We start from the raw sequence: 26,490 nt of genomic DNA, 5'->3' as shown, positions 1-26,490 counted from the left end.
TTTTTCTGGAGACGGTAATATTATGGATATTTAGACAGAATGGGAACAAGGTCACACAGCTCGATGGCGGGTTGAAGAAAACAGTGTGCAAATAATGCCTCACAGGGCAAATAATGCCTAAAAGGTCAACTTATACACTACTACAGCGGTAGTAAAATAAAAAAAAGTAAAATAAAAAAAAAATGAATATTAAAAAAAAAAAATTAAAGTTGGTGCTGCTGAACTACTAGGAGCAGCAGATTAGCACACCAGTCCCACTCCCCAACACTGCTAGACTAATAGCACTGGGCTCTTATAGTAGTAGTAGTAGTAGTAAAACAACAAAAAAATAAATAAAAGCAGTCCTTACAAGGACTACTGTTATTGCAGCAGTCAGCAGATGAGATCAGAAGCAGGACAGCTGCCCACTGCAGCTACATACAGAGCACTGCAGTAGAAGGTAGATTACTAGCCAGCAAAGCTACCTAAGCTAAAATGTCCCTCAAACCCCTGCAGACTTCTGTCCCTCCAATAACAGAGCAGTATCAAAACGATTACTAGCCAGCAAACTTTCAACTGTCCCTGAAATCACTAACAGGCAGCAGCTCTCTCCCTACACTATCTCTTCAGCACACACAGGCAGAGTGAAAAAACGCTGCAGGGCTTCGGTTTTTATAGGGAAGGGGAGTGGTCCAGGGGAGAGCTTCCTGATTGGCTGCCATGTACCTGCTGGTCTGGGGTGAGAGGGCAAAAAAAAGCGCCAACAATGGCGAACCCAAAATGGCGAACGTCGCGCGACGTTCGCGAACTTCCGGCGAGCGCGAACACCCGATGTTCGCACGAACAAGTTCGCCGGCGAACAGTTCGCGACATCTCTAGTGTCCCATAGACTCAATTTTAATAAAATACTTAAATGTCAAGATTCTTTCCTTTTTCTATGTAATAATAAAATAGAACGTTGTACTTGATGGTATCTAATATATAATCAATCCTTATTGGTATACAGAACAATCTTGTTGGATTTAATTAATGTTTAAATCATTCCTTACCCGGAAAACCAGTGGTCCCGAGCATTCAGGTCCCATACCTGTACAAAATAATATGCAGTGCAGCCGAACCTTTTATTAGAGCAGACGTAAAGAGAAAAGTAAACCAACATGTTGATATGTTTGCACATTCCCTGCTTAAATTACAAAACTTTGATAGCATTATCAGTGGAGATACAGCATATCTTCATTCTTATGGCTTTCTGATAAACGTATACTACTTCTGCTGTCAGGGGTTCATTTATTATTTTTAGTAAGGCCTTTGGTAGTTGGATATGTATATACCTCAGGGTTACAGTCATTATTTGTTATTTTGTAAACAAGACCACCAGGGTTTTAGGGAAAGGCTAGCTGAGTAGCTATAAAAGCACAATTCTGTACTCTTAGTCCATTGGTCGAATGCCTTACGGGAAATCTATGACTGCAGCAGGGCAGGGGATAAAAAAAAGTGTAGTGAGAAGAGTGTCTATATAAAAATATTGCACTTCTGTACTTATATTGAAATGTGCCTTGAGCTATTGATAAGGACAAAACACAAGACATTAAGCTTGCACTAATTTGCATTGTTTCTAAAATGAAAATAAATTACAAATTGACTATAGAAAAAAAAACAGTCCAGTAGCCACAGGAAGGAAAATGTTCATAAATGGCATAAAGAGTGCCAGTCACCAAAATTTAAAAACAAGATTCCAAAACTCCACAGTAGTAAAATTTCTGTTCCTTTCAACAAGTGTCCTCAGTGCCTTTGCTTCTTTCTTGGATTGTTCAAAGCTAGGCTTCCACATTTCCCTCATGCTGGACTTTGGTGAATGAACTGGTAAAAATCAAAACACTTCAGGGGCTGGACAATTTAGGTGCGCTGAATCAGCATTCCATAGCTTAGTACTTGGGCCCTGTCAAAAGTACACAAAAGAAAATACTTCAATAAATATTACACTTTATATTTTGGTGTAATACTAATAAAAATTTCAAGGTTATTTGCATAAAAAAATTGAAAGCGTACTATATTTACCTTTTTCCTCACTAAATTACATCATAAATTCAAACTGACGTACTATTTAGAGTAGGTCAAACCATGAAAAGGCCTGTTACAAATAGCCATACCATGTGGTTGGGGATTATAAATCAAGAACAAATGAGGACTACAATTTGGTTACAGAATTGCTTCTCATTTTGTCATTGGAACAATCAGTAATCATTCTGAGCTCAGGATAGAGTTTGAGTTTGTATAAATGAAAATAGAAAAGTTATGAATAAAAACTATGAAGTTATGATTGGCAGGTTACTACAGGTATGGGACCAGTTATCCAGAATGCTCGGGACCTGGGTCTTTCCGTATAACGGATCTTTCTGTAATTTGGATCTTCATACCTCAAGTTTACTATAAAATAATGTAAACATTAAATAAACCTAATAGGCTGGCTCTGCTTCCAATAAAGATTAGTTATAACTTAGTATGAATCTTGTACATGGTACTGTTCTATTCTTACAGAGGAAAACATATTTCAAATCTTTCTGGCTAACGGTTTTCCTGAAAACAGATCCCATACCTGTAATAGCTTAAATATCATGTAACATTGTAGAGTTTAGGTTTTTTTTCTTGAATTAATCAACATACGAAAAATAGTTACCTGTTCCTTTAAGCGTACATTTTCGCATACTCTTTTACAGACCATGCACTCGAAAGCATCAATATAGTTATCTTGGGTTACATCTTGCACTCCCCATTTACGTTCTGTGATTGCAGAAACCAAGCGTTTATTGTTAATGTTGCCATGCAATTTCCATTCTATAAACTGCATATAAAGCGTGTCATTTTTGTCAAGCTTTTTGATATAAGCGGCAAGATCTTTAGGATGGGAAAATCTGCTCACAATTATTGCACTTTTATTGCTGGGAAGCCAGTCCTCAACATTTGGGGCACCAAAATATACTGGAACAGCTCCTAATTTAAGTGGCCTCCACAACTTCTCAGTGATGTAGTCCTCACAAACTGCATTTTCAAAGGCCAGGATAAATTTATACTGGCCAAGTATGTGGTGAAATTGTGAGTCATCCATAAAGGATGGGTTGTTCACTTGTTGTGGAAGATCTTTGTTGTGTAAACATTCACCATAGGAATCCACTGCAATATATTTCATGAGTTCCTGAACATAAGTATCACGGTCTGATGGGGGATCACAGTCAGACTGCACATATGCTAAAGGAGAAAGTCTCTTTCTCAGGACATTCTTCTTCTCTACTGACACCAGGTAATCAGTAGATTTTAATGCCTGCAGACCCTCTAAGTACTGGCTTGTTAAAGGCATGTGTGAATGTCGACTGAAGGTAGCAGTATGGTTGAACAAAGTAATAGCAGGCTCATGGAACAACTTATAATTGTTTTTTGGAGATTCTTCATGAAAGAGAGCCCACTCATGACTTGACTTGCGTGGAAGTGGTAAGCTGTCAATGTTAAAGTCAGTGCCTAAAATAAAAATATAAAATGCATGTAATAAAAATGATCTTTGGGGGAACAAGACCGAGAACAGATCTGAAACGTTCCATAAAATACTTCATAGATTTGACCTCCTAAGTTTTGCTCAGTGCAACCATACTGTGTCACCCAATATGGCAAGTGTATTTTTATAGTGTTACGTCAAAAAGTGAAAATAATGTTTATTTTTAGATGTAACTTTTGTTCATTCAGCACCTACAATGAAACTATTTGTTGACAAAAAATATCCGATATTATATGAAAATGGTTTTCATTCTTTAGTTCTATAGATAGCCATCAATGTTCTGTGTAACTCTAAACTCACTGTATTTTACAGTTTCCCTCTTATCTACGTCTTCAGCCTGAGTGGTCGCCCCCATAGATACACAGCAGCTTCTTTTTAGGCAAAACTACAATTTTTACCAGTGAAGAGTAACAGTACGTTATAGTTACATGTATATAATAACACTTTCTATTGTTTAGTTGATCTTGATGAATGCACTGCTCCTTCCCTGCCTACTGACATTCTTGCGTATTCACTAGTGTTTCAGATACAAATATATCCAAAGGTATCTGACATAGAGATGTCGCGAACTGTTCGCCGGCGAACTTGTTCGCGCGAACATCGGGTGTTCGCGCTCGCCGGAAGTTCGCGAACGTCGCGCGACGTTCGCCATTTTGGGTTCGCCATTGTTGGCGCTTTTTTTTGCCCTCTCACCCCAGACCAGCAGGTACATGGCAGCCAATCAGGAAGCTCTCCCCTGGACCACTCCCCTTCCCTATAAAAACCGAAGCCCTGCAGCGTTTTTTCACTCTGCCTGTGTGTGCTGAAGAGATAGTGTAGGGAGAGAGCTGCTGCCTGTTAGTGATTTCAGGGACAGTTGAAAGTTTGCTGGCTAGTAATCGTTTTGATACTGCTCTGTTATTGGAGGGACAGAAGTCTGCAGGGGTTTGAGGGACATTTTAGCTTAGGTAGCTTTGCTGGCTAGTAATCTACCTTCTACTGCAGTGCTCTGTATGTAGCTGCAGTGGGCAGCTGTCCTGCTTCTGATCTCATCTGCTGACTGCTGCAATAACAGTAGTCCTTGTAAGGACTGCTTTTATTTATTTTTTTGTTGTTTTACTACTACTACTACTACTACTACTATAAGAGCCCAGTGCTATTAGTCTAGCAGTGTTGGGGAGTGGGACTGGTGTGCTAATCTGCTGCTCCTAGTAGTTCAGCAGCACCAACTTTAATTTTTTTTTTTAATATTCATTTTTTTTTATTTTACTTTTTTTTATTTTACTACCGCTGTAGTAGTGTATAAGTTGACCTTTTAGGCATTATTTGCCCTGTAGGCATTATTTGCACACTGTTTTCTTCAACCCGCCATCGAGCTGTGTGACCTTGTTCCCATTCTGTCTAAATATCCATAATATTACCGTCTCCAGAAAAACACCGGAGTCACTTTTTTCAAGCAGCCATAATATATTTTACGTAATCCGTATCCACCGCTGTAGTAGTGTATACGTTGGCCTTGTAGGCATTATTTGCACACTGTTTTCTTCAACCCGCCATCGAGCTGTGTGACCTTGTTCCCATTCTGTCTAAATATCCATAATATTACCGTCTCCAGAAAAAACACCGGAGTCACTTTTTTCAAGCAGCCATAATATATTTTACGTAATCAGTATCCACCGCTGTAGTAGTGTATACGTTGGCCTTGTAGGCATTATTTGCACACTGTTTTCTTCAACCCGCCATCGAGCTGTGTGACCTTGTTCCCATTCTGTCTAAATATCCATAATATTACCGTCTCCAGAAAAAACACCGGAGTCACTTTTTTCAAGCAGCCATAATATATTTTACGTAATCCGTATCCACCGCTGTAGTAGTGTATACGTTGGCCTTGTAGGCATTATTTGCACACTGTTTTCTTCAACCCGCCATCGAGCTGTGTGACCTTGTTCCCATTCTGTCTAAATATCCATAATATTACCGTCTCCAGAAAAAACACCGGAGTCACTTTTTTCAAGCAGCCATAATATATTTTACGTAATCCGTATCCACCGCTGTAGTAGTGTATACGTTGGCCTTGTAGGCATTATTTGCACACTGTTTTCTTCAACCCGCCATCGAGCTGTGTGACCTTGTTCCCATTCTGTCTAAATATCCATAATATTACCGTCTCCAGAAAAACACCGGAGTCACTTTTTTCAAGCAGCCATAATATATTTTACGTAATCCGTATCCACCGCTGTAGTAGTGTATACGTTGGCCTTGTAGGCATTATTTGCACACTGTTTTCTTCAACCCGCCATCGAGCTGTGTGACCTTGTTCCCATTCTGTCTAAATATCCATAATATTACCGTCTCCAGAAAAAACACCGGAGTCACTTTTTTCAAGCAGCCATAATATATTTTACGTAATCCGTATCCACCGCTGTAGTAGTGTATACGTTGGCCTTGTAGGCATTATTTGCACACTGTTTTCTTCAACCCGCCATCGAGCTGTGTGACCTTGTTCACATTTTGTCTAAATATTAATAATATTATCGTCTCTAGAAAAACCACTTGAGTTACTTTTTTTCAAGCAGCATTCATATATTTTACGTAATCCGTATCCACCGCTGTAGTAGTGTATACGTTGACCTTGTAGGCATTATTTGCACAGTGTTTTCTTCAACCCGCCATCGAGCTGTGTGACCTTGTTCACATTTTGTCTAAATATTGATAATATTATCGTCTCTAGAAAAACCACTTGAGTTACTTTTTTTCAAGCAGCATTCATATATTTTACGTAATCCGTATCCACCGCTGTAGTAGTGTATACGTTGACTTTGTAGGCATTATTTGCACAGTGTTTTCTTCAACCCGCCATCTAGCTGTGTGTATTATCGTTTCCAGAAAAACCAACTGAGTTTTTGTTGTTGTTGTTGTTTTTTTAAAAATAATGCCAGGCAAAGGCAAGCCGCCACGCAGAGGCCGTGCTAGGGGCCGTGCTGCTATGCAATCCTGTGGCCCTAGCAAATTGCCCAGTTTTAAAAAGCCAATGACCCTGAACTCCCAAAATGCTGAAGAGGTAGTTGACTGGCTTACACAGCACACCCCATCCTCTACCGTTTCTAACTTTACCACAACATCCTCCTCATCCTCCACTGCTATGGCCACCCCACGTAACACTTCCTCCACCACCGGTGCCCCTTCTTCACTGGGGTCAGAGGAGTTATTTTCCAATGAGTTTCTTGAACTGAGTAATGCGCAACCATTATTGCCAGAAGAAGATGAAGGAGATGAGGACCTTACACCAGATTTAATTCTGGCAGAGAACACGATAGAGATGGACATAATGAGTGATGAGGAGGAGGTCCCCGCTGCTGCTTCCTTCTGTGATGTGTCAGAAGAAATTGATGCATCTGAGGAGAATGATGATGAGGAGATTGATGTTTTTGTGGGTGCCTAGTAGAAGAGAGCAAGAGGAGGGTAGTTCAGATGGAGAGACGGAGAGTCAGAGAGGCAGTAGGAGAATAAGACTTAGAAGAAGCAGGGAGGACAGCCCGCAGGGATCAGTAGGGCAACAACATGTATCGGCACCTGTGTTCAGCCGGCCAACGCACCCGCCATTGCCGCCAATACCGCAAACTCCGCCAACTTCTACTGTTACCGCCAGATCGCACACTTCCAAAAAGTCAGCAGTGTGGGATTTTTTTAATGTGTGTGCCTCTGACAAAAGCATTGTAATTTGCAATGAGTGCAGTCAGAAACTGAGCCTTGGTAAGCCCAACAGCCACATAGGTACAACTTCTATGCGAAGGCACATGAGCGGCAAGCACAAAGCACTTTGGGAGCAACACCTCAAAGGCAACAGGCAAACTAAAAGCCACACTCCTTCTGGTCCAGCATCTTACTGCTCTACCTCTGCTCTCCTTGACCCGTCTGAACCACCCTCCACTCCGCCTTCCACCTTGACCACCTGTTCCCATTCCCAGTCATCTGCCACCAGCCAAGTTTCTGTGAAGGCCATGTTTGAGCGTAAGAAGCCAATGTCTGACTGTCACCCCCTTGCCCGGCGTCTGACAGCTGGCTTGTCTGCACTCTTAGCCCGCCAGCTTTTACCATACCAGCTGGTGGACTCTGAGGCCTTCCGCAAATTTGTAGCAATTGGGACACCGCAGTGGAAGGTACCCAGCCGCAATTTTTTTTCTAAAAAGGGAATACCACACCTGTACCAACATGTGCAGAGCCAAGTTACCGCATCTCTGTCACTTAGTGTTGGGCCAAAGGTCCATATGACTACTGACGCATGGTCCTCCAAGCATGGTCAGGGCAGGTATGTCACCTACACTGCCCACTGGGTGAACTTGGTAATGGCTGGGAAGCAGGGAATGGGTAGCTCAACAACAACAGTGGAGTTGGTGTCACCGCCACGGATTGCACGCGGTTCTGCCACCACCTCTACTCCTCCATCGCTCTCTACCTCGTCTTCTTCTTCTTCTTACTCTGCTGCTGGGTCCTCCTTCTCCTCCTCCACACCTGTGCACCCCCAGCTCCCCCTAGGCTATTCGACGTGCCAGGTACGCCGTTGTCACGCTGTCTTGGGGATGACGTGCCTGGAAAGCAAAAACCATACCGGATCTGTACTCCTGTCATCTCTGCAGTCACAGGCCGATCGGTGGCTGACCCCACACCAACTGCAGATCGGAAAAGTGGTGTGTGACAATGGAAGCAATCTGTTGGCAGCGTTGAGACTAGGCAATTTAACACATGTGCCCTGCATGGCACATGTGTTAAATTTAATAGTCCAACGTTTTGTCTCCAAGTACCCAGGATTCCAGGACGTTCTCACCCAGTCCAGAAAGGTGTCGGCCCATTTCAGACGTTCCTACACAGCCATGGCACGCCTTGCTGACATTCAGCAGCGCTACAACATGCCAGTCAGGCGTTTGATTTCTGACAGCCAGACTCGCTGGAATTCAACGCTCCTTATGTTGGAACGTCTGCTGCAACAACAAAGGGCCGTCAACGAGTACCTTTTTGAACTGGGTGGTAGGACTGGATCTGCACAGCTGGGGATTTTTTCCCCCGTTACTGGGTGCTTATGCGCGATGCCTGCAGGCTCATGCGACCTTTTGAAGAGGTGACAAATATGGTCAGTCGCACCGAAGGCACCATCAGCGACCTAATACCCTTCGCTTTCTTCCTGGAGCGTGCCGTGCGACGAGTGACAGATGAGGCTGTAGACCAGCGTGACGTGGAGCTGGAAGCGCGCGATTTCTGGTCGGAATCACCAGAACGAACCCAGGCACCTGCTGCAACGCAGGGAGAGGTGCCAGAAGTGGAGTCAGAGGAGGAAGGTGGCTTTGTGGAGGAGGAGGAGGAGGACCAACAGGAGCAGGCTTCCCAGGGGGCTAGTGGTGACCTTTTGGGGACCCCTGGTCTTGTACGTGGCTGGGGGAGGAGACCGTGGATGATGCAGTCCTTGATAATGAGGAAGCGGAGATGGATAGCTCTGCATCCAACCTTGTGAGAATGGGGTCTTTCATGCTGTCATGCCTGTTGAAGGACCCCCGTATCAAGAGGCTTAAGGAGAAGGACCTGTACTGGGTCGCAACGCTACTAGACCCTCGGTACAAGCATAAAGTGTCAGAAATGTTACCAACATACCACAAGTCCGAAAAGATGCGGCATTTACAAACCAGCCTGCAAAACATGTTGTACAATGCTTTTAAGGGTGATGTCACTTCAGGAACTCATCAACATTCCAGGGGCAGAGGTGCCAGTAATCCTGCCACGAGCACACCTGCAAGGACAAAGCCCTTTGGCCAGTCTGTAACGTCAGACATGCAAATGTTTTTCTGTCCAAGGCAGCGCCACAACCCTTCTGGATCCACCCTCAAAGAACGCCTCGACCGGCAGGTAGCGGACTACCTGGCATTAACTGCAGATATCGACACTCTGAGGAGCGATGAACCCCTGGACTACTGGGTGCGCAGGCTTGATCTGTGGCCAGAGCTGTCACAATTTGCCATGAACCTCTTGTCTTGCCCAGCCTCAAGTGTGCTCTCAGAAAGGACCTTCAGTGCAGCAGGAGGGATTGTAACTGAGAAGAGAACTCGCCTAGGTCACAAAAGTGTCGATTACCTGACCTTTATTAAAATGAATGAGGGGTGGATCTCGGAGGGTTACTGCACGCCGGAAGACTTGTTCTGACTTCTATGCAGCTGTCCTTCTCTTCAAGCCTCATGACTCCACACACAGCTGTCCTTTAGCGTCCTCCTCCTCCCTCCGCCACCGTTACAAACTAGGGTGCAAACCCTACTGGTTTAATTTTTTCTGGCCTCTGTGCTTCAGTGGCTGCGACCAAAAAAATGCCTATTTTCTGCATTTATATGACATAATTTTTCTGGCCTCTGTGCTTCAGTGGCTGCAACCAAAAAAATTTATATTTTCAGCATTTATATGGCATAATTTTTCTGTCAACTGTGCTTCAGTGGCTGCGACCAAACAAATGCATATTTTCTGCATTTATATGGCATAATTTTTCTGGCCTCTGTGCTTCAGTGGCTGCAACCAAAAAAATTACTATTTTCAGCATTTATATGGCATATTTTTTCTGGCAACTGTGCTTCAGTGGCTGCGACCAAAAAAATGCATATTTTCTGCATTTATATGGCATAATTTTTCTGGCCTCTGTGCTTCAGTGGCTGCAACCAAAAAAATTTATATTTTCAGCATTTATATGGCATAATTTTTCTGTCAACTGTGCTTCAGTGGCTGCGACCAAAAAAATGCATATTTTCTGCATTTATATGGCATAATTTTTCTGGCCTCTGTGCTTCAGTGGCTGCAACCAAAAAAATTTATATTTTCAGCATTTATATGGCATAATTTTTCTGGCAACTGTGCTTCAGTGGCTGCGACCAAAAAAATGACTATTTTCAGCATTTATATGGCATATTTTTTCTGGCCTCTGTGCTTCAGTGGCTGTGGCCAAAAAAACTGGGCAAACAATGCCTACAAGGTCAACGACGTTGACCTTGTAGGCATTGTTTGCCCAGTTTTTTTGGCCACAGCCACTGAAGCACAGAGGCCAGAAAAAATATGCCATATAAATGCTGAAAATAGTCATTTTTTTGCCATACGTTGACTCAACGTATATGGCAAAAAATGACTATTTTCAGCATTTATGTGGCATATTTTTTCTGGCAACTGTGCTTCAGTGGCTGCAACCAAAAAAACTGGGCAAACAATGTCTACAAGGTCAACGTATGGCGAAAAATTACTATTTTCAGCATTTATATGGCATATTTTTTCTGGCAACTGTGCTTCAGTGGCTGCGTCCAAAAAACTGGGCAAACAATGTCTACAAGGTCAACGTATGGCGAAAAATGACTATTTTCAGCATTTATATGGCATATTTTTTCTGGCAACTGTGCTTCAGTGGCTGCGTCCAAAAAAACTGGGCAAACAATGCCTACAAGGTCAACGTATGGCAGTTGTTTAAAGAGAACAGTAGATTACTAGCCAGCAAAGCTACCTAAGCTAAAATGTCCCTCAAATCCCTGCAGACTTCTGTCCCTCCAATACAGAGCAGTATCAAGCAGATTACTAGCCAGCAAACTTACTATCATCTGTCCCTGAAATCACTAACAGCTCTCCCCCTACACTATCTCTTCCAAGCACACACAGGCAGATTTTTCAGATACATTTTTGCCCTTGATCCCCCTCTGGCATGCCACTGTCCAGGTCGTTGCACCCTTTAAACAACTTTAAAATCATTTTTCTGGCCAGAAATGTCTTTTCTAGATGTTAAAGTTCGCCTTCCCATTGAAGTCTATGGGGTTCGCGAACCGTTCGCGAACCGCTCGCATTTTTGCGCAAGTTCGCGAATATGTTCGCGAACTTTTTTTCCGACGTTCGCTACATCCCTAATCTGACATTCAGCTGCATAACACTTTTCCAGATCTCAATAAAATAAAGAAAAACAATGAGACTGGTTAAATACAATTTATCTTGACTGACTGATGGAAACTAAACCATACTATAGTACAAGGTTTAAAACAAGTAATCTAGCAGCTAATCAGTTAATATCAGTGGTAACATGGTTGTATATCAGCATGGATATCAAATGATCGTTTTGTCCAAGCCAAAGCTTACACAGGAATACTTTTCTATACCCAGCTTTCAATTGGTTGGAGAGTTTACTATCCGAATAGTAAGAAGGTCCAAAGCACCAACATTTTGTTAATCCTTTCTATGATTCAACATCTATAAGAGGGGACATATTTATTATTATCTAATATTTATGAAGAGCCAACATATTTTGCATATAAATGGGTATTTACAATGACCATACTCTGGTGCATCCAAAAATACAACAGATAACTGATAAAAGAGGTGAAAAGGGCTCAGGTCAAAAGAACTTACAATGGAAAATGTAATAAATGACACAGTTTATTCTAGTCTAGTCACCAAGATCAATCAATAAGAGATTTGCATTTCCATAAGTCAAGTAATTGCTATAGGTGACTAGACTTGTAGCAAACATTAAACCTCCAAATAAATAACCTCCATTAACTGTTAAATTTAAGGGCCTAGTGCTAAACTGTATGTGTATTTTTTTTCTATAGCAATCTCTTTTCCTGTGTATATACAGTAAGAAAACATTTTTCATACATGTTACCAGTTATAATGGTTGTGTTAAAGAAAGTATTGCTGTTGCATATTTTAAATTGCCAGTTTCTTTATGGCTCAAAAAAATTAATGAACGTTTGTTAAAAAAAACTGATCTTATAGTTTATGGCATCAACAAAGGTTATAGAAAACAGACTTACTCATTCACAGGCATGTATTATAATGTAGAAAAAGCTAGAGGGACAGCTATAAAGAAAAAAAATTAGCAAACATGATTAAAAAGAAATTGAGACAAGAGCAACGCAATGCTGGTATAGGCACATAACAGGTTAACAGGTAGATGTGGGTTGATTCAAATTTGGTAGGGAATTCTGCTCCAAATTAGCTTTTGTGCCATAGGGCTGAACTCCACAGGTGATTTTCGTCGAACGGTCTCACAGCGGCAAAATGCAGGCAACAAGTCGATGTAGCTGCAGGCTTCAAAATATAATGGAACTGAACGAAACGTTGCAGGTAAAAACAACACTATAATACTGTCAGATGAAGACACAGCTTTCTGCGTTCACATCTGACAGTCGTGTCAGATGGAATGTAGTTTTTACCTGCATTTTTTGTTCAGTCCCATTATATTTTGTCTCTAACATCCATTATGTAGCAAATTTATACATGTATAAACCCATTAATACAGAACAGTCTTGCTGAGCAGGTTAATTTCTAGCAAAGAACACTATCTGTAAATCAGACAAAGTTATGTTCCCACTGTAAGTTCTGGGGTATTAGTTATTAACATTTCCCATTACTACAAATATCTAATTATTTGCTTACCATAAAACAGAATGGCTTTAGTCATTGGATCTTGAAGGTATGTTCTATTAATAGTAAAAAAACACGTATCTGTTCCACATTGTCCAAGCCTTCCGTTTTCTCCAGTTAGTGGAGACCACCAAAGCATAATGGGATAGTTGTCTTTAAAATGTCTTAATCTGCTGTTGCTTTGTTCTTTGAGCAAGGGTTTCTTCTGCTTTTGAATATTGATGACAGTGGAACTTTTTGTTTCCTTTTTTTCAAATCTGCCAAGTTCAACCATAACCTAAGGATAACAACAGTAAATCAACATTAATACTTCAAAAAAAAAGGGCTAAAGTAAATCTTTGGTATTGTTCTCAAAAATAGCACTAATATTATTCTAAATGGGTGTTGATGAGCAACAGTAGCTTTTTACTCCCTTGTGCAGTAAGTCTTTCTGTAGTACCTCTTTAAGAAGCAAGTATTTGTTTTTGCTGTGATTTCTGCACAAAGGTCTTCTGTCAACTGCCCAGTTTAAGATAGCGGCTTCTACTGAAGTTAGGTTACCCAAAAGTAGCATAAGTAAAAGACAATAAAATGGTAACACACTCAGGAGTGTCAATATGTTGGGCATCCCACTGTGTATTTAAGGAGAAGGAAAAGCGGATTCACCTTACAATAATTTCGATCACCAGGGGTTTTTCTTAGACTAGTCCTCCTTTTAGTAAAATAAATCAACAGGCCAAGAAAAAAAAAAACAATACAGCACCACACAGTTATTTTGCTTTCCTTTCCCAGGGTGCCATTAGGAAGGAATTATACTCACACATGCGCAGTAAAACGAAATCAGAAATTTACTATACTGCACATACACAAGACCAATCTAACACTTGTGAATAAAGTATCCCTGTGTTCATTTTTTTTTTTTTTTAAAAGGAGCACTGGCCTGAGGGAAAATGTTGATGGGTACACTGGGTGGTGCCTAACATTCTGCCACCAGCCCTCAGTGAATCGGGGTTTCTTGTCCCTTAAATTGCCAAATTTTTCAGTAGTACAGAGCTCCTCTTCAGAAAAGAATTGCACTTGTCCTTGGTTCTTTCTAAGTGTCACCCCACCATCTTACTATTATTTGCCAAGGTTTCCCTTGCACCCCCAGACTTGTAGACTCGCACATAGACACATTAGTAACATAGTGGCTCAAGGGTGCTATGTAAAAAAAAAAAAAAAAAAAAAATCGCGGGACATATTCTTTTCTCTTTTCTCTATGTGCGAGTCTACAAGTATATTTTCCCGAATTTGTCTGGGCATGTAGGTGAGTTTTTGTCTAGTGAGAACGTCATTAATAAGCTTTTTCCAGAAGCCGATTTTCAGGGGTGCATTTGGTTTCCATGTCATCAGGATGGCTTTTTTGGCAAAGTGTAGCAGTTGCAGCAGACTCATCCGTTCATAAGGGGTCAGCGATAGTCCTTCGGTAATACCCAACAAACAGAGCTCAGGGAGTCCAAGCTTAAGTGCACCATAGGCCAAAACCTCTGCCCAGAATCTCTGAATATGAGGACAGTCCCAGTATACATGCATGTCGTTTCCCTGCTCAAGATTACATTTGGGGCATACATCTGGATGTCCAGGATAGATCCGGGCCAGACATTTTTAATAGGAAATTGCATTCAAGCCTAAAGCCCAAAGTACCAATGCGGTATATGGGGCAGCCATAAGTAGGCGAAATGTTTGTGCGGAAGGACACACTTATTTAGAAAAACTTTTTTTAGGCACAATGGAAGTATAATTTTAAATTTCTCCCTTTTCAACTGCAACATAAGCTGTACAACTTTCTCCTAGCATACAGGACATAAAGATGTTCCTGTGTTAAAGTACAGGTGACTCTACTTTGTGTATAGTTTGTGGAACCTATTCAATATTGTTAAAAACAGAGAACTATATTGTAGACAAGTTAAGTCACAATGGACACCCTCAACCCCTTTTCAGGCAGCATTCACCAGTCTTAAAAGCAATGTACTCAAATGTGTAACTGACTGGAAAATCTGTAAAAATTTCAGAGGATGATATTACAAAACCATTTCTCCTCTGGGAAAAAGTGAGCATTATATTAGATTCTGGCACAAAGTAAGTAATTGGATGTCAAAGATGTAAAGACAAAGTCAGTGAAGCAGTTTTGCCCAAGGTTACTCTGTGGCTTTACAGTATATTTTGCTTTAACATAAAAAAGAATACTGTAACGTACTTTATGTAGCAGTATACTGTGACAAGAGTATCAAGGTTTTGAAGAAGCTATAAAAATATAATCTACAATGCAGCCACCAATTATCCAGAATATAAAAAATATATAATCTCCATTATTTAAATAAGTACTTATTCATTCTTACTTGATTTACTGCTCCTATTAATTAAGTGACATAAATGGTTTATTTTTTTATTTAGGAACCCAACTCAAAGACATGGCTCATAGGTAAGGATTGGGGGTAAAGGAGATTTTTTTCCCCAAAAAATAATTTTATTGTAGACTCCTGCTGACAGTGCAAAAAACTTAGGTCGGACAAACCGAAATAACTCTTTTTCTCTTTCTCTGTCTCCAAACTTACTTTTGTAACAAAGCCTTCTGTGAAAACAATCAAGAAAAACACAAGTAATATTCCATAACATATTTAATTAAACTAAAAGGTGAACTGCCCCTTTAATACCACTAACTGTATAGTGATTGTAGTGGGTGTAGAATTCGTTGATATAGTATCCAATTAGTACTGACCATGGCATAATGTATGTACTCCTGTACACGCAGAGATACTATCTTTAGCTAACAGAAATCTTCTAACCTGTCTGATAGACTAAATGACCATTTGCCATGACACGAAAAATTATGGGACGATCTATACACGGTCCGAAACTCGTATGTAAACTCATTCACAAATCCTTGTAAGTTATTTGGGAAGGAATATATGCACTTTTATAGATATTTTGGGGGGGGGGGTGGCAAAGGCATATACATTGAACCAAAAGGTATCTCTCTCTCTCTCCCCCTGGAGGAGCAGACAGATCTCTCTCCCTGAGAGTTGGACACACACACATAGATGAATCTATCACACACACCTCATATACACTTAAATATTTAACTTGTACTTATGCATTCACTATACCGATTATTTGCTGTAGGCTGTTAACGGTATGTCTGACTGAAAAAGCCTGAAAAAGTCTAGTGGCCACCTATTTGTATAGCCATACAATTTGTATCACAGTTCCACACAATTAAGATAATGTATCACCTTGGTGAGTGGTAATTTGGCCATAGTACTTACACAGCATTAAATTACAGATATATTAAATTTTACAGTGGGACATATAAAAAACAAATGTAAAACAAAGCTTTCATATACTGTATCCTTTCCAACTTACCTGAAAAATAACTAATATGAATAAGAATATGATAAAAAAGCAGGAGATCCAAAACCTTTTCTCCCATATTCGATTCACCATGTACTTTCTCTTTAGGCGGTTGCCAGCCATATTGAGTATCTCCATCTGAAATCAATATACGCATTGTTTGTAATCTTAAAGTAATTGAAATTAAATAAATACAGAAATGAATTAAAATAATAATAAAATGTTTATATTACTGCAGTACAGACTTTTCCCCAATTTGATTGTGGGCACAAAGGGATGTTGAATCTGACACAGCTGCGCTGTACACAATTTGCCAAAATTAACACAATTGTGGTCTGGTCACCTTTGTGTATTTTCAAAGTCTGTCTGGCATTATTTTCGGTGTGCAAATGATGTGTGCACCGTACTCTGCAGTGACTGATGCAGGGTGCTGTGGAAAGCCTTAAAGTAGAACTAAACCCCCATTAACCAAAATTCCCCTTCCCCCATTGGTCCCCCTCCCTGCTTTCTCCCTCCATAGAACCTTACTTGAAAAAGTGTCCCTGGCATTAACCTTGACATATTCATGCAGAGTAGCGCAGTGAAACGCTTCGGCGAAATCTTCTGTATCTTTTCCTCACGGAAGTGAGCACTGTCACGGAGATTTTTTGCACATGGGCAGCTGGGGCCATTCTGGTATTCGTGCCTACAGCTCTGAAGATTGCCAAAGGAAAAGAAGAGGATCCGCAGATACAGAAAATGGTGCCAAAGAGCTCCGTTGCGTTACACTGCATGACTATGCCAAGCTTAATGCCAGGGACGCTTTTTCAACTAAGGTACTATGGAGGAGAAAGTAGGGAGACAGTCCAATGGAGGGATGGGGATTTATGATTAACGGGGCTTAGTTCTCCTCTAAGCAGGAGGTGGCAGTAGCTCCAGGGTTCCCCCTGCATCAACTGGCGCAGCAGCACTTAATTCAGAATGGAAGGTAGGAAGGACTGAGCAGCACTGAGTGCAACTATATATACGGAAGTGCAAAGTGAGCATTTTGATGCAAGTACCTTTGATGAAAGTGTTTTTAAATGATGTGGGGAAAAAGCACACGTTTTCAACTGCTCTTGTGGCCATAAATGAGCCCTTTAGACTTATGTTTGCACAAGATACTAAAATTGGAAAATGTTACCATACTGTGCAGGTGCAGTTCTAATCGAAGTCAAAATTAGAGTGTAATGGAAAGTGTAGAACTTACCCCACGGGACATCCAAGATGGCGACCTCCTGCCCCACCATGCGGCTCTTCCTGGTCGTAATATGACTGCGTCAGAAACGTGTCGCCTCAGGATTGGTCGCCGGTGACGGAATGGACGCCGGCGTCAGAATGTGCGTCGGCGTCAGGACGTCAACGTGAGGACGCCGGCGTCGGCGTCATGACGTCACCGCGTCAAGTTTTGGCGCCAACCTTGGACTATTTATTCCCAATTGCCCTTTCTGTCTTTGCCCAATTATAGGTCTATCTTGTATAGTTCCTGGGTGTGATTTCTTGCTATTCTGATTATCCGTGTACCGACTTCTTGCCTGTTTAACGATTCTGATCCTTGCTGCCTGTATTGACCATTTGCCTGCTTACGACTATTCTCCTGATAAATCCTTTTGTACCGCGAACTTGGTGTTGTTGTCTCCTCCTTGGTCCACACTACAACAGAGCCTTCGGGCCCTGACAGTATAATTGGGCCATGGACCCCTCTGAGGAGCCTCAAGTTCCTACTGATGTCGGCAGAGCCGTTCGTGGATTGGCTTCCCGCATGCACACCTATGAAGCCCAGCAAACCCACTTCGGCCAGGCACTTGAAGCAATCCTGGAGAAATTATCTGCTTTATCTCCTGTGGCTCCAGTCCCTATGCCGGTTCCTGCAACTCCGCTCCAGGTTTCCGAGCCTCGCATCCCTGCACCTCCTCTGTATAGTGGTGATCCGGAATCATGCCGTGGTTTCATCAACCAGTGTGAGATCCAATTCACCCTGCTTCCAGGTCTCGGAGCGAGCAAAAGTGGGCTATATTATCACCCGCCTGCAAGGGAAAGCTCTGGAGTGGGCTTCTCCTCTTTGGGAGAAGGAGGATCCGGTAATCGACGATGCCAAAGCCTTCATCCGGGACCTTCGCACAGTGTTCGATGCTCCAGGTCGGGCTACTTCTGCCTCGGCTCGTTTATTCCAGCTGCAGCAAGGGACTCGTTCTGTTCCTGAATATGCCATCGAATTCCGAACTCTCGTGGCAGAAACTTCGTGGAATAATGATGGATACCATGCTGCCTTCTACAACGGTCTGGCGATGCGCATCAAGAATGATCTTGTATCTCGTGAGATTCCTTCTCGATGGGAGGACCTTGTTGCGTTGGCTGTGAAGGTTGACACCCGACAGAGGGAGTTCCAAGTCGAACTTGACAGGGAACGTGCTAGGAAGTTTTCCAGGTTCCAACCCACCCTGGCTCCACGCTTCCAAAGACCCTTACTCCCCAGTCCGGCTTCCAACCTTTTTCCTCCTCCTCCTGCGGCACCTGCTACTTCTTCTTTACCACCTGAAGAACCAATGCAGATCGGTCGGGCACGCCTTTCCGAACAGGAGAAGCTCCGGAGAAGGGCTGCTGGGTTATGCCTCTACTGTAGGGGAAAAGCCCACTTCGCCCAGGAATGCCCAGTGAAGCCGGGAAACTCCAAAACCTAGGTAAGCTTGGGGAGACTTACCTGGGTGGAATTTGTTCTCCTCCCCATTCCTCTGCTCAACGTTTTCTTCTTCCTGTTCAAATCCAGTTCGGCTCCAAGGAGATCTCTTCTCAGGCCTTCCTCGATTCTGGTGCTGCAGGCAACTTCATGGATCGTGCCTTTGCTGATAACCATGCCATTCCGCTCCAACCCTTGGCAACCCCTCTTCGAGTCCTGGCGATTGATGATCGTCCTCTTTCTTCTGCCATCATCTCGCAGTCTACTCAGGAACTTTCCTTCAAGGTGGGCACTATGCATTTGGAAAGACTGTCTTTTCTTATTATCGATTGCCCTTCAACTCCCGTTGTCCTGGGATTGCCTTGGCTGTGTGTTCATAATCCGGTCATTGACTGGTCCTTCTCACAAATTTCCCGTTGGAGTCCATTTTGTGTACACAACTGTTTACCTGCTGTTCCTGTTGTCAAAGTTTCTTCAGTGTCTTCAAGTTCTTCTCTCCCTCCTGTGTACCAAGCCTTTTCCGATGTCTTTGATAAGAAGTCCGCTGAGACTCTCCCACCTCATCGTCCTTATGATTGTCCTATCGAACTTTTACCCGGCTCTATGCCTCCCCGAGGCCGCACTTATCCGCTTTCTCCCTCCGAAACTTCTGCTATGAAGTCTTATATCCAGGAGAATCTTCAAAGAGGTTTTATTCGTCCTTCTACCTCCCCTGCTGGAGCAGGGTTCTTCTTTGTTGAAAAGAAAGACGGTAGTTTGCGGCCCTGCATTGACTACAGGGGGTTAAATAAAATCACCGTAAAGAACAGATATCCTCTTCCTCTCATCTCTGAACTTTTTGATCAGCTCAAGGGGGCTAGTTTCTTTACTAAGCTGGATCTACGTGGGGCCTACAATCTTATTCGGATTCGTGAGGGAGACGAATGGAAGACCGCTTTCAATACTTGTGATGGCCATTACGAGTATCTCGTCATGCCATTTGGTCTTTGCAATGCTCCTGCGGTCTTCCAAGAATTAGTCAATGACATTTTTCGTGATCTTTTGGGACAGTGTGTGGTCGTGTACTTAGACGACATTCTTATTTTTTCCAAAAACCTTCTTGATCATCGTTGCCAAGTGCGTGAAGTTCTTTCCAGGTTGAGGAAAAACAATCTCTTTGCCAAATTGGAAAAATGCACCTTCGAAGTTTCTTCCATTCCTTTTCTTGGCTACATCATTTCTCCACAAGGTTTTAAGATGGATCCCGCCAAAGTTTCTGCAATTTTGGATTGGCCCCTTCCTACCAGCGTCAAGGCAGTTCAGAGATTTATTGGCTTCGCCAACTATTATAGACAATTTATCAAAAACTTTTCTTCCAAGATCCATCCAATTCTTGCCCTGATCCGTAAAGGGAGTAAACCTCAACTCTGGCCTCCTCAAGCTCTCGAAGCCTTCAAGACCCTCAAGGAAGCCTTTTCTTCTGCTCCAATTCTTAGACACCCTGAACCCCTTCAACCCTTCTTCATTGAAGTCGATGCCTCTGATGTAGGAGCTGGAGCAGTTCTGTCTCAAAGATCTTCTTCTGACGGTAAACTCCACCCTTGTGCTTTTTTTTCCAAAAAATTTTCTTCCCCTGAGCAGAACTACAATGTGGGCAATCGGGAGCTACTTGCCGTTAAGTTGGCCTTGGAAGAATGGAGACATTTGCTTGAAGGTTCATCTATTCCGGTGACAATCTTTACCGACCACAAGAACCTTGAATTTATTCAATCCCTCAAGCGCCTCAATCCCCGGCAAGCCAGGTGGGCACTTTTCTTTTCTCGTTTTAATTTTATTATCACCTTTCGTCCTGGCTCCAGAAACAGGAAGGCTGACGCTTTGTCCAGAAGCTTTGCTCCTGAGGATTCCTGCCCCGAAGATCCTGTACCCATTGTGCCCTCTACCAAGATTATTGCTGCCTTGTTTCCCTCATGTGCCTCTCAGTTACTTTCTGCTCAGTCTTCGGCTCCTGTAGAGACTCCTCTTGGTGTTGCCTTTGTCCCTCCGGAATTTCGTCATGCCATTTTATCCCAATCTCACAGTTCCAAACAGGCCGGTCATCCAGGGATTAAGAAGACAACCGAGCTCCTGTCTCGTTTGGTCTGGTGGCCGACCCTAAGGAAAGATGTCAAAGACTTTGTTTTGTCCTGTTCCACTTGTGCTGTTTCTAAGTCCGGACATTCCCCCCCCCCCCAAGGGTTTACTCTTGCCACTTCCCATTCCATCTCGACCTTGGACTCACTTGGCGATGGATTTCATTGTCGATCTCCCTGTTTCGTCTGGTCACACTGTCATCTGGGTGGTGATCGACAGATTCAGCAAAATGGCTCACTTCACGCCTCTTCGGAAACTGCCTTCTGCTCCCGAACTCTCTGAACTTTTCATCAAACATATATTTCGTCTCCATGGTTTTCCTGCCGAGATTGTGTCTGATCGGGGTTCCCAGTTTATTTCCAAGTTCTGGAGATCTCTTTGCAAAGCTCTTAACATTTCTCTTCAATTTTCTTCTGCCTACCACCCACAGTCTAATGGAGCCGCAGAACGGGTCAATCAGGCCTTGGAACAGTTTCTTCGTTGTCATGTGTCCTTGTGCCAGGATGATTGGTCGGATCTTCTTCCCTGGGCTGAATTTGCCCACAACAACGCTCTGCACTCTTCTTCCCAGAAGTCTCCTTTCTTCTGTGTTTATGGTCTCAATCCTTTGGCTTTTTACCAGGATTTTCTTCTTACCAATGTGCCTGCGGCCAATGACCAAGCTGCTCACATGTTGGCTATTTGGCATGCTACTGCGGCAAACTTAGAGAAGAGTTCCCTGGTGCAGAAAAAGTTTGCTGATAAAAGAAGGATTTCTTCCCCTCCATATATTCCTGGTGATAAAGTTTTTCTTTCCACACGCAACATTCGTCTCAAGATTCCTACACCCAAGCTTGGTCCTAAATTCATCGGCCCCTTCCCTATCATCGAAATCATCAACCCTGTGGCTGTTCATCTTCAACTTCCTCCTGAGCTGCGGATACCCAATGTTTTTCATGTTTCCCTGCTTAAACCTGCTATGTCTTGCCCCTCTTCTTCTTCCTCTCCAGCTCCTGTTTTGGTTGACGATCATAAGGAATTTGAAGTCAAAAGAATCTTGGACTCTCGTATTTCCAGGGGCTTTCTTCAATATCTTATCGAGTGGAAGGGGTTCGGTCCAGAGGAGTGTTCTTGGGTGAGAAGCTCTGACGTACATGCACCTATCGTAAGTTCCACAGACTTTTTCCTTCTTCCCCTAGCCTCGGTGGTCCTGAGGCCCCCCCTAAGGAGGGGGGTACTGTAATGGAAAGTGTAGAACTTACCCCACGGGACATCCAAGATGGCGACCTCCTGCCCCACCATGCGGCTCTTCCTGGTCGTAATATGACTGCGTCAGAAACGTGTCGCCTCAGGATTGGTCGCCGGCGACGGAATGGACGCTGGCGTCAGAATGTGCGTCGGCGTCAGGACGTCAACGTGAGGACGCCGGCGTCATGACGTCACCGCGTCAAGTTTTGGCGCCAACCTTGGACTATTTATTCCCAATTGCCCTTTCTGTCTTTGCCCAATTATAGGTCTATCTTGTATAGTTCCTGGGTGTGATTTCTTGCTATTCTGATTATCCGTGTACCGACTTCTTGCCTGTTTAACGATTCTGATCCTTGCTGCCTGTATTGACCATTTGCCTGCTTACGACTATTCTCCTGATAAATCCTTTTGTACCGCGAACTTGGTGTTGTTGTCTCCTCCTTGGTCCACACTACAACAGAGCCTTCGGGCCCTGACATAGAGATAACAAGAAGACTTAGTTTAGAAGGCAGCACTTTGAGAGAGAGTTCCCTGTGCTGCATCATTTTTTTCCTTGGCCTCATGTCCTAAGGAAAAAATGGATTCCCCCTGGTGAATTAGCATATTCTTGCCTTGACAAAGGAATTTAAAGAAAAAAAATAAAGAAACATTAACTGCAAAGAATATTCGCAGGGATAATAGGTAAAAAGTAGTGATTCCAAACACTGTCACTTCATTGGGAGAGAAAACATTGATCTGCTTTCTGCACTGACAAGGATGTCATCTGTCAGTGTACATACAGTATGGGCCAGATTTCAATGCAAAAAAACACAAAAGTATGCTCGCTAGAAGAACCCTGAGTCGGTGCAGTTTTCTCCTGATAGGAGCACTGGCCTGGGGTGTCAGGTAAGTATATACAATCACTTGGGGATGCCTTACTTTTGGCACCCCCAAGTAAATACCAACCTTCCTTCTGCTTTAAAAAAAATAACACTCAAATCTATTGCAATTGATTATTTCTACAATGCATGTTGACAAAAATGGAGATTTATAAATATTATTTACCTTAAACCATTTTTTCTCTTCCTAAATATTTTTCACAGATTTACAAATTCCTCACAAAGGGCCAGATTCAGTTCAGTTGGAAAAACAGTGCCAAATGCACAAATATATGTACAAATATTGGGTACAGAGGCACAGACACATGTTGCATATTCCAAAGTTGCAGGGGCAATAGCTGACCTGGATCATTACCTAATAACTTCCGCAGTTTAGCCAGGAGATTTGGAGATTGAACAGCCATTACTCAAACCTGGCACTTTGCTATGAAGCATCCTGGTCCTTGACCTCCTTCGCTGACCATGCCTGCAGGGGAGTTAAAAAGAACGCACTCATGAGGGCAAACAGAAAAGGTAGCTGCATTCTGGGTGGCAACATAACCAACACACATGACTGATGGGAAGGCACTGAAACTTTGGTGGCAGAGATTGTCTACAAGTTTAGCTAGCGTGTGGGGAAGATAAGAGAGCAGGTTTTTAAGGCCTTGGTAAATATCCAATTGGTCGGTCACCCTCACCAATCACCGTCCACAGATCCCCCTTATCTCCTCTAAAATTTCAGTTATAAACCCACACTGGACTGAGCAGAGAAGTGTGCAAGGTGCAGTGGAAGGTAAGGGCCAAGTCAGTGATCCCCAACCAGTGGCTAATGAGCAACCGAATCATTGGATGTTGCTCCCAGTGACTTTAAGCAGATTCTGTTTTTTTTAATTCCCGCTTGGTAGTAAGTTTTGGTTGCATAAAAACCATGTGTATTGCTACACAGAGCCTCTTGTAGGCTGCCAGTCCACATAGGGGCTACGAATAGCCCCTTGCAGCCTATATTTGGCACCCACAGGAACTTTATTCATGCTTGTGTTGCTCTAAAACTTTTTTTTTACGTTTTCAATGTGGCTCATGGGTAAAGAGCTTGGGAACTCCTTGGTAAGTTATAGATGTAAGGGTGCTTTTTTTTTGCTTGAAGGGAGGTTAGTTAAGGCAATATTCTCAAGGACAATAACTGCAGTGATACTACAAACACTATTTTGGCAGACATACTGTACAGATACACAATACTTAGGAACCAGACACACACCTGAATTCAAGTTGATTCGGTTCAGATATGCATATACAGGCTCTCAAATCAGATCTCTCCCACCCCCTCATTCCATGCACTAAAACCTGTCTTGTCTAAAACAAAAAGACACTTCAAAAGTAGCCTAAAATTAATACAATATGCACAGTGAAAAATATAAGTGACTCTCCAGTGTCATACAAGACTAAAATAAAACGTCCAGGTATCCACAAAATTGAGTATTAAAGTAAAAATAATATGCCCACTTTGTGGCCAAATCCTCAAAATACCACACCAAGCTCTCTTCATGACAGACACAATATTGACAAGTACAGCTGCAGCCCTTACTGAACTCCCCAAACTCGCAGCAGTAGTGCAGCAGTGCTATAAACAATGCGGGGGAATTACATCACAGTTTAATCTTGCAAGACCTTCACCAAGTTGGCAGTTAAGGAACAATACGGAACCACAGGCTGGGAGACAAAGATCTGGCCTATCCCATTTAAAGTGGCAGTTGGGAGGTATGTCACAGCAAAATGTTGCATTAACTCCAGACACGATATACATGTGTATACGTGTGGCTAACTGCAACTCTAATCAGCCCCAAGAGATCCTGAGAGTTTGAGCATCAACTGGCAAAAAAAATGCCAGACCCCCATCACATTACAGAGAAGTACTAGTACAAGCACATACCAAAAGCAGCTGGAAGAAGGTTTTAGTGCAGGCAGGTTGGGGCTGAGGGGCTAGCACTGCTGCAAAGAGGAGCAGAAAGGGAGCTTCTTTCTACCCCAGTCAGTCCCATTGCAGGCTGTGTATTGTAGTTTTCCAATAACCTTAAAATTAAGCAAAATGTTAAGCAAAAACTACATTACCCAACATGCACTGGAAGAGGCGGGCCAGATACACTAGAAGAAAAATATGATGGTGTGTTTCCAAAGTACAAACATGCTGAGGCTCCAAAAAGTAGCCCAAATCCTTACCTTGGTAGGAAACGTGCAGTAGTTTAAAAATAGCCAAATATGGCAAAAAATAAAAAAAGCAGCAGCCCTTGGCACTAACCAATTTCCCAAACGCTCTCTGTAGCTCTTCTCTGACGCTGAAGTCTCAGTGTGTAGTTCCCACCCAGCTGCCCTCCTCCTCCTCCTCCCTCCTCCTCCCTGCATTGCTTCAACAAAGGAACTCGTTCAGAGACAAAATTGAAAAGTGGCTGTTCCTACAGTTTTCATGGTTTTATACAGCTATTGTCCTGCACCAGTGTGTTTTATTTACATCTGACACTGCTGGTTTGCCTTCATTAAAATCCATTGCTGGAGCATATAGTACCAGAGCAGCATCCTATTACTATCAGGTTGAGAATTGCCCCGCCCCGCACACTTGCTCTTGTTTCCGGTTTGTTAATGTAAGATCAATCAGGCTCCATATCTCTGCATGGAGCGGGCCTGGGGGGCAGAGACAGACATCAGATTTGGTCTGATGTGATGGCCGGCATGCAGGAAGTCAGGGTTTGCAATTGATATATACTCTGGGGATTTTAGGGGAAGGTAATAGCGACACTGGACCCCCAGGATAATTCGCCCTGGGCAAATGCTGCTTTTGCTCTTTTATTAAAGCAGTTCTGTGAGAGCTTTCCAATTGTCGTGGGCTAAATTGTAAATGAAGCATAATAGAGAAGTTTTAAAGATGACAAGAACGTTTTGGAAACCTGTCTTATGGGTGTCAAGGTTCAACTGAGCAGAGAAGGTTTTTTTAAAGGAGACATATAGGATAAATGAAAAAATAAAACACATTTTGTAGGCATTTATGAGTAATATATGGTGTTGCTTTTACATGGTGCTAAAAATTAATATTATCTTTAAAAATAGTCCCTTTATTAGAGCTCCCTATAGATTGTCTCTGGTGACTCGTCTCTGTCTGTGTTTCAAATGAAGGGTGGGCGTGTCCTAAAGCTCTCTGCCAGAAGCACAGTAGGAGGGGGACAGCCAATCACAGCCCTGCATTCACACAAGAACAGACAGGCTGCAGCTCCCTATCAGGTTTTGCTAGCTGCTGATTGGTTCCTGTCCTA

General features: G+C 42.8%; 1 protein-coding gene across 2 annotated transcripts; it reads right to left on the bottom strand.

Annotated features, from left to right (window-relative positions):
- Positions 1–1,086: 1,086 nt before the first annotated feature.
- On the bottom strand, positions 1,087–25,563 carry fut10.L (fucosyltransferase 10 (alpha (1,3) fucosyltransferase) L homeolog). Of its 2 annotated transcripts, none has more exons than XM_018243923.2 (6): positions 25,406–25,563; positions 23,556–23,678; positions 16,313–16,438; positions 12,944–13,208; positions 2,657–3,492; positions 1,087–1,918 (listed from the first exon to the last, which is right to left on the bottom strand). In XM_018243923.2, exons 2-6 carry the CDS (start codon positions 23,562–23,564, stop codon positions 1,850–1,852), a joined length of 1,305 nt encoding a protein of 434 aa, XP_018099412.1. In that variant the 5' UTR covers positions 23,565–23,678; positions 25,406–25,563; the 3' UTR covers positions 1,087–1,849. The 2 variants fall into 2 exon arrangements, with proteins under 2 accessions (XP_018099412.1, XP_041417307.1); XM_041561373.1 differs by having other exon boundaries at positions 2,900–3,492.
- Positions 25,564–26,490: the final 927 nt, after the last annotated feature.

This window comes from Xenopus laevis, chromosome 1L (genome assembly GCF_017654675.1).
Source record: "Xenopus laevis strain J_2021 chromosome 1L, Xenopus_laevis_v10.1, whole genome shotgun sequence".
Taxonomy (NCBI): domain Eukaryota; kingdom Metazoa; phylum Chordata; class Amphibia; order Anura; family Pipidae; genus Xenopus; species Xenopus laevis.
This window is presented reverse-complemented; position numbering and strand designations above follow the sequence as displayed.